Source organism: Raphanus sativus, chromosome 2 (genome assembly GCF_000801105.2).
Source record: "Raphanus sativus cultivar WK10039 chromosome 2, ASM80110v3, whole genome shotgun sequence".
Taxonomy (NCBI): Eukaryota; Viridiplantae; Streptophyta; class Magnoliopsida; order Brassicales; family Brassicaceae; genus Raphanus; species Raphanus sativus.
The window spans coordinates 27,065,175-27,084,503 of record NC_079512.1 but is presented as its reverse complement, the minus strand read 5'-3'; the positions used below and the strand labels follow the sequence as shown (position 1 = coordinate 27,084,503).

The 19,329-nt window shown below is 34.9% G+C and overlaps 3 protein-coding genes across 4 annotated transcripts; all 3 read right to left on the bottom strand.

Moving 5' to 3' along the window:
- Positions 1–7,259: 7,259 nt before the first annotated feature.
- On the bottom strand, positions 7,260–8,740 carry LOC130502829 (uncharacterized). The gene has a single exon (XM_056997571.1). The coding sequence runs from the start codon at positions 8,730–8,732 to the stop codon at positions 7,440–7,442; it is 1,293 nt and encodes a 430-aa protein (XP_056853551.1). The 5' UTR covers positions 8,733–8,740; the 3' UTR covers positions 7,260–7,439.
- A 670-nt stretch (positions 8,741–9,410) lies between these two features.
- On the bottom strand, positions 9,411–12,453 carry LOC108840485 (uncharacterized). Of its 2 annotated transcripts, none has more exons than XM_057002977.1 (5): positions 12,124–12,453; positions 11,579–11,773; positions 11,358–11,495; positions 11,168–11,251; positions 9,411–9,656 (listed from the first exon to the last, which is right to left on the bottom strand). In XM_057002977.1, exons 2-4 carry the CDS (start codon positions 11,771–11,773, stop codon positions 11,177–11,179), a joined length of 408 nt encoding a protein of 135 aa, XP_056858957.1. In that variant the 5' UTR covers positions 12,124–12,453; the 3' UTR covers positions 9,411–9,656; positions 11,168–11,176. The 2 variants fall into 2 exon arrangements, with proteins under 2 accessions (XP_056858957.1, XP_056858956.1); XM_057002976.1 differs by having other exon boundaries at positions 9,412–9,656; positions 11,168–11,257.
- On the bottom strand, positions 10,071–10,760 carry LOC130508663 (glutathione S-transferase T3-like). Its single transcript, XM_057004274.1, has one exon. The coding sequence runs from the start codon at positions 10,758–10,760 to the stop codon at positions 10,071–10,073; it is 690 nt and encodes a 229-aa protein (XP_056860254.1).
- Positions 12,454–19,329: the final 6,876 nt, after the last annotated feature.

The following is a 19,329-nucleotide window of genomic DNA, read 5'->3' as shown; positions in this document are numbered from 1 at the left end:
CCGGCTTGGTCATATAACATGTACATGTAAAATGCATATGCATGTATGTATATGTTTATCTTAGCAAAAAAAGAGTATGTATGTTTGTGATTATAGATGTGGTAGATATGATTAAAAATAACAGGGTGACTAGGAACCTAGGTTCTGAATATCCTGGTTTAACAAAAAAAAAACAATTAACTATAACAAGAGTTCTTCAATAAAATAATCCAACCGGTTATTTGCAGGTCATGCAAACAATGGCTGAGTACGATATAATTATTATTCAAAATATCGTATTAGTACTAGACTACAATATATACGAGTGAACGTAGACTTTTATAGAAGACAACAAAAATTAAAATTTCTCATTTTTATTGTTTTAAGTTGTGTTATGTATATATTCTTGTACGTTATAAATGACTCCAGATCTGGCGTGGAAAACATAATTAATAGATATTTGAGTTTGGAATTGATTGGCCAATGCAATTAAAATGGCGCACTGACCTAAGAGTATTTCCAACTAAATGCTATTTTCACCTCTATAATACTCTCTCTGTTTCTTTATGTAAGTAGTTTTACTTAAATGCACAAAGATTAAGAAAAATATTATTTTACTTTATAAATATCATTTGATATATAAAATAAATATTGTTAAAGCAATCATAAATAAGCTTATATTATTTGATTGGTTATACTATATCCAATAAAATAAAAGTTGCATAGAATAATGGAAACTACTTATATTTTGAAACAAACAAATTTTTCTTAAACTACTTATAATATGAAACAGAGGGAGTAGCATTTAGAGGTGAAATTGTTCCAATCCACTTTTATTTCTTCCTTTATAATAGAGATCTCTATTTTTTCCTCTATTTATAGAGGAAGAAATAGCATTTCTCTATTTTTTATTCTATAAAATAGATATTGCTATTTTTAAAAAAAATACATTGGAGCATATCCCACCTCTATTATAGAATTCCTCTATTTTAGAAGTGAAAATAGCAAAATACATTGGAGATGATCTAAAAACCGACTAAAATTCGAACTTAAAAAAGAAAGCAATAGTGACAAATTTCCTAAATCAAAGCTTGATCAAACTACCTAAATTCTGTTTATTTGGTGTTTCTATGCACTATATATGCCTGTATGGACAATCATTGACTACTGACTTATTTCTTATTAACACTACTGACTTATTTTTTCTTAAAAAAAGTAAGACTTATTTCTTATTAACACTAGAGTATTTTCAACTCATTGTTATTTTATTTCTAAATGCTATAATAAAAAATGTACTTCAACCTTTTTATATTTCTTCTTCTATAATAAATATTGTTTTTATTCCTCTCTAAATATAAAAGAAAATAACATTCTTTTATTATAGAGTTATACTTTTAAAATTTAAAATGATTATTTAATTTTTTAAACTTTAATATTTATAAATAAATTATTTATTTTAGAGAAATATTTTTTTTTATTAAAATAGAATACATTTATATTTACATAACAGTATTTTAAAGAAACTTTAGTTTAAACAAAGTTATAATTCTATGAAATTCTTGTAAAAACAAAAAAACAGGGTTAATTTTAAAATTTTATAAATATAAGTTAATTTTCAAAATAAAGTTAATATTTTTTTAAAGCCAAAAGATAAAAATACATTAGAGAAAAATACATCCGTATTTAGAGTTACTTTACTTTACTTTAAAAGTAAAAATAGAAACTGGTTTAATGATTTTTTTTTTCTCACAGAAATTTCATTAAAACTAAGAAATAGAGAATGAGTCCAAAGCTGACCCAACTCTTGAAGTTCATTACAAAGATAAAGATAAGAAGGCTCGAAGAGCACTATTTGCTATCACATCTACTAAAGCGATTACAGGTCTAGAGAAGTGAGAGAAAGAAACTGATGCAAAACCAGAGGAGATCGATCGGATGTCTTTCACAATTCCGATGATTTCTTTAGACTGGAGGTTGCCGAAAATAGCTCTTGTGAGCGTTGAATTGTCGGAGAAAACCTTGAGTTTTGGGAACTCTAGGGTTAACGCCAAGCAAAAGGCTGATCGGATGGCGATAGCCTCTGCGATTAGGGTAGATCCACTGTGACTTTGACCCAAGGAACCATGGAACAAAGCTTCTAGGCCGTGGCCTGAGAGACGCTCCTCTACTTCAACAAATAAATATATCACTGATATAACCAATGGAGGATGAGATCGTCTCCACAAGAGCAGCTGAGTGACTCTAGAATCGTAGCTACGAGCCGTTGGGAAAGGCCTTCTTTGCCTAGAATTAACTCTAATATTCATAACAAATGGAGCAAAGGCCGTGTAGAATCGGATGGCATGTGATAGTTGAAAAAACTGTGGAACAAATTCAAGCACAACATCACGGCTTTGGGCTATGTGAACCCTGTAGACTGAAGCTAGACGATGGACAAACTCCATTACAGTACCATTGAAAACATCATACCAGACAAGAGAAGTAAGCTTGAAAGGATTTAATGACAGAGCATAGACTTTGGTTAGATCAAAGCTTTGGACTTCACCATTACCGTGATGGAGCCAATACGCTTTGGCGGAACTGAGTCTGAATCGCTGGTCATCGGATCCCGTCAAGCTGGAGCTGATGTGTGGGTTGTCTGGACTGAGAACAGAGGCTTCTAAGTTCAGCGAGAGAAACCTTACTTTCTTGGATTTAGAATTGTAATTCCATGGAGCTGAGTAGTTCTCAAGGAGTAGGAGACCTTTCTGTTCATGGAGAATGGCGGTGCAAGGTGACGAGATCTGGCGATGAAAAGCCTTGGTACAGAGAGCCGGTGGAGGGTCGGGGGGGGGGGGGGGACTGGAGGGTCTGGCGGATCCACCGGGAGCATCAAGTCGAGATGTGCATCTGGTGGTTTAGGGGGCAAGCGAAGAGAAACAGATGAGTCAGCTACAGGGAGATCCATTGGAGGAGATGAGGGAGAGACCTTCGGGATGGTGTGCGACGTCGACGGCAGCGGAAGAGATGCTTGAGATTACGAGAAGGAGGAGCCATGCCAGAGTGAGGTCTTCATTCTGGTGGAGGAGCTTGTTTAGCGGCTGCCTCGGATTCCGTGCCTGGGAGAGCAGCAATTAGGGCGAATTCCTCGAGAAACTGGTTTAATGATATCTTTCTTTTATGTTGATAGACTGTTTTAAAAATATTTGGAAACTGGTTTAAACTGTTTTTATTTATTCACTATAGTTATTTTTTTTTTAAATTTGGCTGTTTCATTCAGAAACAAAAACCATTCTGTATGAAAACAGAAAACTAAGGTTATATAAACCAATTAGTCTGGAGCAATTCTAGAATATCACTCTTTTATTAAAAAAAACACTACAACTCTTATTAAATTTTCAAAGAGTACTACTTATTTTAAGAAATAACTATTTAAGAAAAGTTTATAAAGCATTTTTCATCTTTACAAAAAAAGATCGAACAATTGACTTCAAAATTTTTAAATGTTTCAAAAATTATTTTTTCATTTTTATTTTTTAAAATGTTAGAATTAAAACGATAATTTATAATATCTCCTAGTGCTAGCCTATGTGAATATGTTGTTTTTAAGCCATTACCTAGGAACTGGGTTGAACCAAAAAGACATTTCATGTGAGTCACACGAGTAGGCCCGTACACAGATTGAATAGTAGTATATCTTTTAGTATTTACGATCTGATTTTTACTTCAAGGATATCTGATTTTCTGGGTTTTTTTTTTTATAACGGATATTCGATTTTCCGGATATCCAATTTTCTTATATCTGCGAATATTTACGGATACTTCATTCATTTTGTTCAATACAAGTAAATCTAGAAAAAATAATACCAATTTATTTTTTAGAATATCTTTTAATATAATAAAAATATAAAGTAAAAATTAAAGAAGCTATATGTTTTATATTTTTTAGTTTAATATTTTTATAAGTAAATTTTAAAATAAATTTAATAAAATATATGTTAATAATAATTATATAATATTATAAATTTAAAACTATATATTAATCTTAGATATACATTTATTTATATAAGAGTCAGAACATATCAAATATATATCTCTAAATTTTTCGGATCAAATTAAAACAAAACAAATATTTAAATTTTTTGAATCGAAATAAATAACGAATTAAACCAAATTTAACGTGTCCCACCCTATCAACGACATCATATCATTGTTGCTGAGAGAAGATACACACACAAACATCACTTGATATAGCTAAACGTAACAGACCGAGTCAGATACTTCTGTTTATTTATTTTCTGATATTTATTTGATTTTACACACTCAAATTTTATAAAATGTAATTCTTATTTCTAAATTTAAATCCATCGTTGGTTTTGTTGGAATAAACGATTAGTAGAACTACCATTTTCATATAAGGTTACAAACACTTGACATCGGAACAAGTTTCTGAACCAGTTACAGTTCTAAAAAGAAAATTCCAGACCAATTGTTTTGCTGTGTTTTTTTTATTAATTTTGGTTTCAAACAGAACGGAAAGGCTATTTTAAAACTAAATGTTACTCTTTTTGTGTTAGATATAAAACCAAAATGATATATTACAACGGGGAATTGGTCATACTTTTCCAAATATATTTGCACTTTGCTGTCATTTTTAAGATCCAGTTGTTACTTATTATTTGATGAGCTTGATTGGTAAGTATTACAGATTTCTTTTCACATCTATAACATTTTGTACAATACCAAATCTTTCCAGTTGTGTTATAGACTAAACTTTCAAAACTATATATTTTTCTATTTTCTTTTCTTTTTACTGTAAAACCAAAATAAGATATTAATATTTAAAATGTTGAAAAAAACTATGAGTATTCAAATTTCTCAAACCAACAATCAAATTTTACAGTACATTGAATTTTCTAATTGCAAAAAAAAATTATAGTTTTAATTTTACAGTTAACAATTTAAAAGCACAACTTGTTATTATCAAATCGGATAACTAGCTATAGCCTCTACATGATTAGATCTTGAAAGAAAAACAAAAACTGAAGGGAAAACAATCAAGTGATAATTGTTGGTTACTAGAACTATTTTGGACTACCTCCGTACCTCGTAAGTCATAACCTATAGAAACTCGAATTCTTTGAAATAAGGAAGTATGCTGTTTAGGTTCAAACGAGTTAGAGACGTGCACCGTTGCAATATTGTAGCACAAACTTCCAACAAAATTTGTCGTGAAAGCAATAAAGTTTTCGGGTATCTATTTCAGCATTTATGGTTTCTTGTAGTGATCAACCGGGTGTTAAATCTAACGGTACATATAATCTCTTCAGTTGAAAACTAAAATCGAAAGTTCAATTTTTTTTCTGTTTAACCTTAGAATATCCTAGATCAACGGAGAATCTCAGACTAATTCTTAAAAGAATTATGCATCTCACGGACGGACTCTTATTTCAAATATTAAAATGGATCTATTTCAACATGGTCAAAAAGTAAAATATAATAAGATGCTTTCGAATCTTGATTGCTTAGCAATCTCAAAATTCGCCTGCTACTAAACCATTACTTCATGATTAAAAGTTTAAAAATTAAACTACATCTTAATTAAGTTGCGTTATTATTATTGTTATTACTATTATTTTTTAAGAAAACTTTATTTGAATTGCGCTATTAAAACACAAAGTTGAAACTATACTTATATAACTAAAAATTTGCTATTTTTAAAAACTAATTAAGTCTGCTCTTTTTGAACATCTACTAGTTAATTAATTAATTAAGTCTGCTAAAATATGAATATTATCCTAATAATATTATTGATTTTTTTCAAGATTTGCGTAAATTTTATATAATATATATTGCAAGAATATAATTACAATATCCATTGAAGTTAAATGCATACCAAAACTCAGAAAACCCCACCCACTAAAATAATTCAACTATGAATGAATCTATGACCGTACTAATCTTATTCACACCAGAGGATTTCTTGGAGTCAGTTATACAACAAATTACATTAAGCCATCGATAGTAGGCCTAGGATTTTTACCCATATCCATTTACCAGAACCGAAACCGATCCGCAATTGATCGGTTCGGTTCGGTTTGGGTAAGCTCAAATTTATCCGATGGATCAAATTATATTTAACTATAGATATCGGGTCGGTTCGGGTTTTTACCCGAAATCTAATGGGCACCCGATTTAAACCGAATTCTATATAAAACACACATAAATATGTGTCTCATGAGGGTCGAACCCAGGTGTGAAAATTGATAGTCTGATATAATATGTGCAATACCACTGGGTTACCATAACTTTATTCTATATGTTTACATTTTACTTATATATATCTATTTTATTTTGTTATATATATTTACATTGTAACTGCTGAGAGTCGAATCTGAGTTGTTTAGGATAAAGTCTCAAGAATAATACCACTAGAGTATCTCAACTTCGATGTACTTATACACATATTAGTAGTATATATACGATTTTTATTTATTTTCATCAAAAAATAAAAATACAATGAATAAAATAAAAAATATTTCGGATTTTGAGTATGATTTGGGATAAAATTTAACCGAACCAGATGTTACCGATTTTTTCGGATTATATATAGTTACTTTCATCAAAAATTCGAACCGAACTGGAGCCGTCACAGAACCAAAACCGAACTGTAAGTCTTCCAAATACTCATTGGATATAACTTTTAAATAGCCGAAATATCCGGATCCGATCGGGTCCTATCTGAAACCAAACCGAATACCCGAAATCCCAGGCCTAATGGATAGTCCTAACTGGATCTTCGTTATCATTGAGATGTCAAAACATCGTTATCCGTATGCCAGACACAAGCCACTCCCATTATAATTCATAAGATAGGTTTAAAAATGGATATCCACGGACAGGACCGGTCCAATAATGGTCTGAATCACAAAGATTTTTCCCAGCTTTTTCATATCTAATATTCAAAATATTTAAATAATATTAGCCTTAAAATAGATGTTAAATTGCATTTTGTATTTTCAAACAACAGGTCTTTAGTAGAAAACAATTTGCGGATATGATGAATTAACCCTACACATAAGTGGGCTGACCCGCAGACCATCAACACCTAACCACGGATGGAAACAAAAGAGTAGCAGAGTGGGGTTGCACTATTCACATCTCCAACAACATTTTATAATGTAAAAAGATAAGAATTCAATAGACAAACTGAAAAAATTCTTCTTAGTAGTAATCGATTATATTTATATTAATCCGTCCTAAGAGCATGCCCATTAGTGAACCCCAAGGGGGGGTTCATAGGGATTTTTTTATTGTTTTTAAGTGGGTCCGTGAATAGTGACGAACCCGTATTAATTTTGTTCTTCCATTAGTGAACCCGAAAATGGGGTTCATAAGAATAAAATAATATTAAACTTTTTTTTTTAAATTTGTAAATTTTTTTTTATTTAATACAATGGAAATTCAAAAACATACAAAGATTATTCATCTAGATCACCATATTTTTGCCATATATTTTCAACTAAATCGGCTTTCAAACGATCATGTTTCTGTTGATCCCGAATTTGAGCTTGAATGCCATGCCTACTAACAAAGTTGGAAGGGGAGTCCGTAGGTTGCGAGATTTCCACCTGTGAACTCCTGCTTGACTCTCCCGACTCGAACTCAGATGTATCAGACAGAATATATGTGTTTCGTTCGTTCTCTACTATCATATTGTGTAGTATGACACAAGTTCTCATAATCTTTCCAATCTTTTCCTTGTCCCATAGTAGAGCCGGATTTTTAACTATTGCAAACCTCGATTGCAAAACTCCGAAAGCACGTTCGACATCTTTTCTGGCGGATTCTTGTTTTTCAGCAAAAAGCTCAGCTTTAAGACCTTGAGGTAGTGGGATGGATTGGATAAATGTTGACCATTTAGGATAGATTCCGTCTGTAAGGTAGTACGCCATACGATAATTGTGGCCGTTGACCGTGAAATTAACTTTAGGAGCTCGACCTTGTATAATGTCAGAAAAAACTTGTGACCGATCGAGAACATTAATATCGTTGAGGGTACCTGGTAAACCGAAAAATGCGTGCCATATCCAAAGATCCTGTGATGCCACAGCCTCTAAGACAATGGTCGGCTTTCCGTGACCTCGTGTGTACTGCCCTCTCCAAGACCTTGGACAGTTTTTCCACTCCCAATGCATACAGTCGATGCTGCCTATCATTCCCGGAAATCCGCGTACCTCTCCGATATCGAGTAATCGTTGAAGATCAGCTGGTGTAGGTTTTCGTAGATACTCATCTCCATACAATTGTATTATCGCTTCGTTGAACTTCTCCAAACATAAAAGTGCGGTACTCTCACCAAGTCGGAGATATTCGTCATACGTATCTCCCGATTGACCATATGCTAGCATACGTATAGCCGCAGTACACTTTTGAAGTGCAGATAGACCGTACCTTCCGTGAGCATTTCGTCTCTGACGAAAGTATGGAACTTCATTACTCAGGCGATCGACAATGGAAAGGAACAATGGCTTCGTCATTCGAAAACGCCGCCTAAACATTTCTGGTGGGTATGTAGGATTTTCACTGAAATAGTCGTTCCAAAGGTCTTCGTGGCCTTGCTCCCTATGTCTTTCGATATAAGCTCGTCTCTTCGGCTTGTTAATTTGTTGGTCGATAAAATTATCAACATGTTGGTCGATAAAATTATCAACATGTTGGTCAACTGTATCTTCAATTAGTTTATCTGCTGCATCATCTGATGAGAAAGACATCACTTGAACACTTCTTCCTTCATACAAAACCAAAATGGAAAAATAAAAATCTTCAATTGTTTAATAAGAAACATAAATTTTATTGGGAAAAAAAATTAAATTATTCACAAGTTTAATAAGAAACAATTATTTTTTGGAAAAAAAAATAAATTGTTCAATAGTTTAATAAGAAACATAAATTTTATTGGTAAAAAAATTAAATTATTCACAAGTTTAATAAGAAACAATTCTTTTTTGGAAAAAAAAATAAATTGTTCAATAGTTTAATAAGAAACATAAATTTTATTGGAAAAAAAATTTAATTATTCACAAGTTTAATAAGAAACAATTCTTTTTTGGAAAAAAAATTAAATTGTTCAATAGTTTAATAAGAAACATCAATTTTATTGGAAAAAAAAATTAAATTATTCACAAGTTTAATATAGAGAAGAGTGATAGAGAGAAGAGTGATAGAGAGAAGAGTGATAGAGAGAAGAGTATACTTGTTGTTGATTGTGTTGTTGGAGAGAAGAGTGTTGTTGATAGGGTTGTTGGAGAGAGGAGTGGTAAAGCCGATACAAGTTGAAATAGAGAGGAGAGAAGAGTGATAGAGAGCAGAGTGGTAGAGAGCAGAGAGGAGTGGTAAAGCCGATACACTACATTGCCGATATATATAGAGAGGAGAGAAGAGTGATAGAGAGCAGAGAGGAGTGGTAAAGCCGATACACTACATTGCCGATATATATAGAGTTGGCAGTGTCAAGACACTACATTGCCCGTGAAATGAAGTACAAAGTACAAAGTACAAAGAAACAAAACAAGTTAATTGAAATGAAGTGTAGAAAGAAACAAAATTCTACACTTTCCCGTGAAACACAACAACCATAAAGCTAATAAACATGTGCATTCCCTTCCTGCCATACAACTTCAACTCCAGCCCGTGACCTGCAAAACAAAAGAAAAAACAAATTATATACTGATGAGCACAACAGCAAACAGCAAGCAACCATATTATCCAAGTTATCATATTATCCAAATGATAAGCAAACACCACAAGATCAAGCAAACGACATTGAAGTAACCAAATGAACCACAACTACAACTTAAGCTATCATATTATCCAAACAGCAAGCAACCATATTAGCAAACACCACAAGATCAAGCAAACGAACAAGCTATCATATTATCCAAATGACCCCACAACTCAAGCAAACGACATTCAAGTAACCAAATGAACCACAAGAAACAGCAATCAAACGAACAAGCTATCATATTATCCAAATGAACCACAACTTAAGCTATCATATTATCCAACTTAAGCTATCATATTATCCAAGTTAAGCTACCATATTACCCATCTCAAATCATTTCAGAAATGAGTTTCTCCATGAGGGTGATTTCGCTTGCAGTTAGATGGGTAGGGTCTTTGGCAAGGAGACGCTCAAGGAGTTTCTGTTGCTGTATCTCCTTTTTCACAGCAAGCATGCTATGTATTTCATCATAACCCTGCCTCTTGCGTTTGGCTGCTTTGCAAGCCTTGACACCAGGAGGCCGAACATCCGCAGCTTCCTCCTCAGCCACCACCTCCTTCCTTTTCTCCTTGGGACCTTCTTTGGGCACAGCGAGTGACTTCCATTTCTGATCGAAGCGTAGTTCTCTCCAACAATGTTCAAGGCTGAACTTGATGCCAAGTTCATTCAAGAAGATGTCATGGGCAGCCTTCATGACATCATTCTCGTTTTGGCCACTCGCTTGCTCCCTCACAGCTGCTTCATAGCAGCCGACAAACTTGCACACCTGCTCGTTGATTCTCCCCCACCTCTGCTTACACTGACTCCACTCTCTAGGGACGGCGCCACTGAGCTGAGGGCTTCCGTTGACGTAGTCGACGATTCTCTTCCAAAATGCTCCGGCCTTCTGGTCAGTACTGACGATGGCATCCTTGCTGGTGTTCAACCAAGCACTGATGAGCACAACGTCTTCTTTGGTTGTCCACTTGCGTCTTTGGTTAACGGGAGAGGCTTGTGGGTTTTGGGCTAAAGGTTCCATTTTGGTTTCGGTTTGGGTTTGATATGTGTGTGTTTTAGAAGTGGCTTTGCTATCTTTTTAAACTACTATTTGCTACTACATTTATCTCTAACTACCAAACATTGATCACACAACAACTTCATTAAACTCTAACTATCAAATCACTGCAAACATTTTTTAAAACCTCAGTACAATTCCATATTAATCACACCACAACAACCAACCAATAAACAGATAGAATTTATGATCGATTTTAGTTTAAGCTTCTAGTTGTAGTTCTAGTTATACTTTAAGCTTCTAGTTTATAGTTTATAAACTGAACTACTTGTAGTTCAGTTTATATACGCTTAACATATTAAAAAACAAAAGAATAAACACAATTGCAGGAAACGAAGACACACAAACAGTAATCGAGAGTTGAGTCTTACCTTTGCTTTTCAATCGAAGCAGACCATCTCCAGGTCAGCGACTTTGACACTGAGAACATCAACCTGGCCAGAGAGCCTCTTAACCTGTTCCTGGACATGTAAACAACAAAAAGAAAATGAGTTAATACGTTTTCTTCACTAATGAAACACCAAAAGAGATAAGCAATGCAATGAAGATATAGGATATTACCTCAAGTGACTCAATCTGTTGACTGAGGATGGGCACCTCCTTGATCACCTTCTCAGCCGCCTGCAGGCGGTTAGTGAGCTTCTCGATCTCCTCCTGGACACCGTGAACCCAAGGCTGACGATAATGGAGCCCATCAGCCTTGGTTAAACCATAAAAAAAAACAATTCATCAAAATCAGTATAAGGAAAAGAACATAAATAAACAGAAACATAGATTATTACCTGGTAGTTTATGCATGTGAAGAAGCGCTTCCCAGGAAAAGTGTCTCTCTCCTCCTTCCCCTGAACCTCGTCAATCATTCTCCCACCACAGTAACACCTTGTCGGTATCCCGTACTCCGAATCAGCCACATATTGCAAGCTATTGTTGTACTCAATGTTCCTCTTCATGTCTCTTCTCTCTGCTGCGGGATCCATCTGTAGCAGACACAAAAAAAAAAAAATGTCATCAAAGTCATCAAACAAATCAAAGTATATAGAAAAATATGAGATCAACCCGTCATGACGATTAAAAACCCTTAAACGAGACCCATATAAGAACCGTAACCCTTTATCAATTTCGAACCCTAACCCTAAATCCCCAAATCAATTTTAATCCCAGACAAACCAACCATGAGTCAGTTAATACAACCCCGCATGAAGATTAATTGAAAGCCCCAACACGATTTTGAACCCAACTACGAAAACCCTAAATCGATTAAGAATCGCCGACAACCCTTCCCTGTCCAAAACGCTTGAAAATAACCGCGAATGTACTACATACTAACCTGAGCTCGTGGAGGAAACCGTTCGTCGTCGATTTGATGGTGAAAAGCTCCGGGAATCGGCGTCGCACGAGAATCGCCTCTGAATCGCCTAGACGAGAAAGAAACCCTAGCTTTTGCGGAATAAAAGAAAATGAAAGGTTTCGCGAATTACTCCGCTTCAACTCGAAAACACGGGCCCAATCTCAGCGTGACACGTGCCTTGAACTCCGCTACGGACGGATCACCGCTAAGAGACGGGTCACGCTAATTAGCCCATTTTTCTATTTTTTTTTCTCTTCCGGCCCTATGAACCCGAGCCCATGAACCCCTTAAGAACCACTAATGGGCATGCTCTAAGTGTTACCTATGGATCCGTCATTGCACCCAAGCGAAAACGGTGTATTGTATATTTGTATGATTAATTGTTCCTGCAAATGTGATTTTTATTTTTGACTATTTCAAGAAAATGTCATCTATACCAAACTAAATGAATACGACTAAAATTTCAGTAACCTTTAAATATTACCAGATTTCAGTTCGAATGATTTGCTTTGAGCAATATATAGACTTAATAAGTTTGGATTTTTGTTTCTACCATTTGTTTCTGCCATTAGCTAACAGTTCCATGATACAAAAATTTAAAGATATCAAAATAATGTAAATAAAAATTACACTAATTTAATTATGGTATACTTGAGCTACCAACTCAACTAAGCTGGTTTTGGAATTGGTACATATCACTCTCATTTCACCATCATTCTCAATAAGAGGATTTCTTCTAATGACAGCATTATGCTAAGCTTCATCAATTAACCGAAATAACAATCATCATCATAATTCATCACACATTTACAAATATTAATCACATCTTCAGCTTGTTCCAGTGGACTCGTTAACAAGAAAAACATATAGTTTTTTTTTGGTGAGATGTTAAGAAAAATAACAGATAAAGCTCTTGAACACAAGCTAAAAGTGAACATTTCAGACAAGACCCCCAATTTTTTCTATCTTTCTTTTTTTTCTCTCGAGATTAGTTTTTATAAAATAAAAAGACCAAGTCCACGGCCAAAGCCCAAGTACACCAGAATTCAAAAATAAAAGCCCATATACAAATCGGGCAACTACAACCAAGGTCGAAGCCCAAATACGAAAATCCAACGGCTCAATGGCCCAAACAGCTAAACTGACAGCTAAACCGGACAGTTTGCCCTAAGCGCCCATCAAGGAAGCATGCTTGACCACGTGTAATAATCTGAGCCATCCGTACGTCACGCGTCGCCGGCCTCGACTTGATCGACGCCTCATCGCACCGCCGCCGGAACTAGCCACCGACAACCACTTTTCGCCTGAACTCTGATACTGCAGAGCCTCCGCGTCTTCATAGCTATTCTAAGCCGCTCTGTCCCCACGCCGGAGAATTCATCGTCCGAACGAGATCTCTTCCGACTCTGTATCACCAGAAACCCTAGACATGCGAGCGAAGAACCGCCGCTATCCTCCTCTTGTACGTCGTCATCGTCGTCGGAGAGCTTCATTTCAAACGAAACTCCTCCTCGACAACCACCAACTCACTACTGACTCGATCTAGTCATCACAACCCAAAGGACTTAGGGTTTCCAAACGGCATCGAGGAACTTTGTAAGCCTCCTCTCTCCGTAATCCAAGAGCCGGCGAAGAAGGAACTGAGAGAGCCTCTCCTTCTCGGAAACTAGAGCGGTGACGGTGGATCTAAGAAAGCCTCCACCCTCCGCATGCGGACCGGCGTCGATGGATCTAGGAAAACCTCCATCGCCTGGAGAAATACCACCCGAACGAGCAAATACCTCCGTCTCTTCTGAACCCCTCCAGTCGAGCGCGTCTTCTCTCCAACAGCCGAACCCCCAACGATGAAAGGTAACACTCTCAAAGATCCGACAAAGCGGTCGTTGACAGAACTGCGGAAAAAGTGGAAAAGGACAAAACAAAACTAAAATAAAGACAAGTTCTCCGGCGATGGCACGAACGCTCACGCGTCGGCCACTGGAATAGATCTAGATCTAGACCCCAAACTTTTTCTGTTTTTCTCTCACTAGTTTTTTGCTTTCAAAGTCAAATTTTCATATTTACTCTTCCTTCTCTTCACCGCTAACGTGTGCATAGTGTAATGAAGAGGCCTTTTGCCTTTTTTCTTCGTTACCATTAAGGATTCCATCGTTGTTCTTGGTTTCAAGGTAAGTATTGGAGGTTCGCTCTCTTGGCCGTGTAAAAGAACCGAAGGGACGTTTAAATCTAGAGTTGTCTTTCCTAACCGGTTTAATCCAGTTTAGTTCTAGATTGTTTCTGTTGTTATCATCCGATTCTAATTATAAACTATGAATTCTTTTTTTATAAGTAAACTAGGGTCGGCCCGGGCTACGCCCGGGTTTTTGTTTAAATTTTAGTTTTTATTATATATTTTGTATGTTTATTTTCGATATATAAATATTATCTGTTATAAAAATATAAGTAGTTAGACGATTATAAAATTATTCTCAATAATTTATTTTTTCTGTTTTATGAATTTCAAAAAAAAAATATTCAAATATCTGATAATTTTGTTATTGGAAATTATATAAGATGATGACCAAAAATAAATGATCAAATTTTAGTTGTGTTTAGTTGGTGTGACTGTAGAAATATTTCATTTCACTTAATATTTTTTTATATTTCACTTGAGCCAAACCACATATGATAGTTTTCATTCATTTTTTCTTTAGCAATTAAAACTAAAAGAAGTAATGTAGCCCTTTAATTGTTGAGAAATACCCTATGATAACAATAAAAAAGTTTATTGTCACAAATATAGATTCTAAAAATTAAAATGACCAAAATGTTTCATTAAAGATGTAAATATACACTTATATCATTTGATTTAACTAATCTAGATCTTAGAGTTTAAAATTGGGTGGAGATTTGAGATTGAATGTTTAAAACTTTATAAGATAAAAAATAAATTTTAAAAATTTGAAAATGAAAAATTTAAAAGTAGTCTTTTATTTTCGAATTAATTTTTTTTTAAAACGAATTCGAAAACATATAATATGAATTAGGTATGGGCATTCGGATTACCGGTTTGGATTCGGATCGAGTTTTTCAGATTTTAGATATTTCAGAATTAGAAAAAATAGTACCGATCGGATAATTTAAAATGCTAGTTTGGATACGGTTCGATACCTGCAGATCCGGTTCGGATCCGCTTACACCCGAAGTAACCGTAGAAAAGTCGGTTTCAGTTCGGATTTAGCTGTATTTATCAGAACAGACCGAAATGGGTGTTGTTTATCCGACTTCTCTGAATAAACAAATCAATTATAAGAGATTAAGACATATAGATACTATAAATCTGAAACTAAATAAAAGTATACTTGAACTAACTCACAAAAAATAAAAATAAAATCTTGAATAAACTAAAATCTACTTGTGTTAAATGGTCGAAGAACTAAGAATCGCGTATTTTCGGATAGTTGTTCGGATTTCGGGTAATATCTAATCCTACTCGGTACCCGAAATATAAATGAAAGCTTACCCAATCGGATATTAAACCATATCCGGATCTGACCCAAAACCCGATTTTCGGATCGGTACCGGTTTGGATCTTTGGATCTAGAAAATATGTCCATGCCTAATCTGAATCTCTAAAAAAAATTATTATTTATTATTTATTTTATTTATTTGTTTGTATTTATATATTTATGGTATAAAAGTCTGTTCTCTTATTAAATGAGATATTTTAATCATTCTTTTTAATAAAATCTTTTTTTATATGATAAAAACTTAAAATAATGTACTTTAGAGAATTGCCCTTAATTGTTTGAGTGTATCGTCATATTGAGTGAGAGCATTCATTCATATCTCTCTCTCTTTTTTTTTTTTATCAAAACATTCATTCCTATCTCATCAACTAATTGAATTTTCATTGTAGGTTAACGGGTTTTTCCATCACCTTTTGACATACCATCTATCGAAGGCTGTTTAAGTCAAAATCCATATGTAAAGCCCATTTAATTTGTACGTTTTGAGCCTGTTTCCGGACAGAGTTTACATCGGAATGATTAAAGAAATGTCAACTTATCATTATCTGATTTTCCTTACTGGCGCACTCTTCCAAATTTTCGTGCATACTGAATTTTTTCAATTCATGTTAACAGGTTTTACAGAGGTTCCTTACCTATGAAGCAATGACGATTATGGCTTCGTTCTAACTCTCATAATACCAGTTATTCTTCCTTTTTTGACATGTCCTCTGTGGTTTGGCAGATACCAAAAATGAAAACACAAAAACCCATTTTCAAACTATCTTCTTCCTTCTCTTCTTTACCTATGTTTTCTTCTCCCCTCCTCTGCTCTGATCTCTGTTTTATGTAAGTCATACAACCATCACCGCTAAGCAATGACCATACCACCTCATCGCGACTCAGCTCTGCCGTCACCATGACCCTACCACAAAATCTCCACTACAACTTTTTTAGACGCACCATGAAAACTTTGGCATTGATTCACTTTTGTTGCTTTCTATAACTTCTGAAGCACCATTTGATGTGGGACTTGTCATCTCCTGCATTAATCTTGCAGATCCTTTTTAAAACATATTATCTCCTACATTTTGTTTCTTCTTCTTAACTGGGATAGCTGAGCAGCAGCATCAGGCTGAGGAAGGAGAAGTAGCTGCAAAAACAAAGAAGAGTATCTTTTAAGCATCCATATTTTTGCTTTTGTGTAAAACAAAGAGAAGTCTTATGTCGAAGAATTTGAACCGGTTTCTTAATGAATGGTGGAAGATATCCAAATATCCTACAGCATAAGACCAAGGTAAGAGCTGAGCAGAAATATCGGCAGCAACTACACTGCAGAAGGAGCCCGAAAACTTCTTGTATCACAAAAAGTCAGATTAAACATGACTCGTGAGATATAATATTAAACGGAACATATGTTTACAATATCAACTCATCACATTTAACAGAGTGTGAACTTCAAGAATACTCTCTATGACTCCAACTTCATCACACACAACTTAATCAGGCAAGTTCATTGCTGCTTCAATCACAGACGATTCTCCTCCAGAACTCTCAAGAATATTGAGTGTGTTTGTTACCTTCTTCTTCTATCGATGAACGAACCGACATCATCACCACCTCTGACCTTCTTTGCAAGCTAAAGCACAGCTCCGACTCCCTAATCAAGAGCGAAGTCACTGAAGAATTGAGAGATGGGGCTTTGCCGGAAGATTTCAGAGATTTGAAAGCCCGCCTTTATTTGTGAATAGTGAAAATTGTGAAGAGAAAAGAATTTTGAGATAGAAGTTTTTATATAAGGTGAAATGATGAGAAGACACAAACATGAGTTTACGAACAGAATCACATTGAGAAAGAAGCATAATCAACAATAATATGAACATGAGTTAAGAACACTTTGAACATGATTTTAAAAACATAATGTCGTAAATAATTGTTTACTATTTGATTATTTTTGTTTGGAAAGGGTAATGAGTTTGCAAACTGGACGTCTTACGTTAGAACAACCAATGACAATAAACTTTCAAAGTAGTGAGACTTATTTATGTAAAATCTAAGAACTATGTTTGGTTTTCGTAAATATGCATTTCGCATCAGTCCGTTGATTTGTTGACTGGGTTTCTTAAACCACTTGTTATGATTTGTTAGGGAGAAGGTCTTTTTGGCAACAGGACGCCTATCTGACAACTGAAAAAGTCTGATATGGTATGAGTTTAAGAAAAACCAGGGAAACCAATGTCATAAAGTTTTGAAGTAGTCGGACTTGACAATGTCTGGAAATGCAACGTAAACGTCATCATGTCTTGTAACTTTGGTTCCCCTTGCTCTTTGGATGTCACTCAGTTGGTACCTTCGTTCAAGAGGACCCATCTTCCTTAACTGGTGACTGCTCCCCTCACCTTCCATTAACAGAGTTGTGACCTGGAGCAGCAGTTTCATCAGCTAGTCCACCTTCAACCGCTTCATCGCCAACACAGCTACCATGATCCACATGGGTTATCTTAACTCAAGGAATGTGGCTCCTTTTGACTGCTCCAGCACCCTTACATATCATTAGCCAGTAACAAAACAATCACATAACTTACTACCAAGTACCAGAGCAGCTAAAGTAAAACAACAACACAACATGTGATTCGGCAAAAACAACACCAAATATATAGAAGGCATAAAGAGAACCAAAATATGGACACTACAAACATCAGTATCTGATATTGATCAAAAGAGACCAAGATTGACGTAGCAAGATATATAAAACACATGACAATAAGTCTGGCATATAATACAAACCTTTGTTTGTTTGGGAACTGGAGACGACAATGTAAATGTCTTCACCACTATCCTAATACATAGCTCGGAAATTTTGTTCTCTGGTTGATTTCTACTTCCATTATGGGGTGTCCTTGTGAAGGATCTGAAGCTGTTTCACCTGAAAGTAAAGATCACACTTTAGAATAAGCATATTTCAACAATTAGATCTATATCACAAAATAAGATTTGAGTTTTATAAAAAACAATGATAGAATAAAAAAGTTCCGTTGTGTCTACATCCACAGTCCAACAACAGTTGCAAAGCAAATAAGTAAAATTCTGATATCCATAAACGCTTGTTAATCTTTTCATCTCATAAAAGCAAAAAAAAATTATTACCATCTAGATATGAATACTACACGATTATTACCAAATTTTGAGGATAATAAGGTTTACCAATGAAACAATTGATTTACCAGGAAATCCACTAAGACCATAAAGATTTGAAAGCCAATGTCAATAGACCCGATATCTCTTGGCCTATTATGTGACACTAATAAACTCATTTGAGAATACAATTTGTTAATAGCTCAAAAAATAACTACCTTCAGAAGTGCAGACATGGACAGTAGCTGCTCCTAGCTAACTCACATGCTCATGGAGTTAAGAACCAAATTTCATTTCTTCAAAAACACGGGTTATCAATTTGAAAGTAATCGAAATCTAAAGCCGTATATGAAGATGAATTAAACTTATGAAGCAATTTACATTGGCAATCAAGAAGGAGCATATCGATGGCCATCAACTGACCTCCGGAGTCAGTTCTGAACGACACACTTGCAGCGGCCGGCCTTCAAGTCGGAGAAGTGAATCTGTGAATTTAGCATTATGGGAAAGCTTGTGTGAGATTTCAGAGATATTCAAACGGTGAGAAGTAGAGGAACATGAG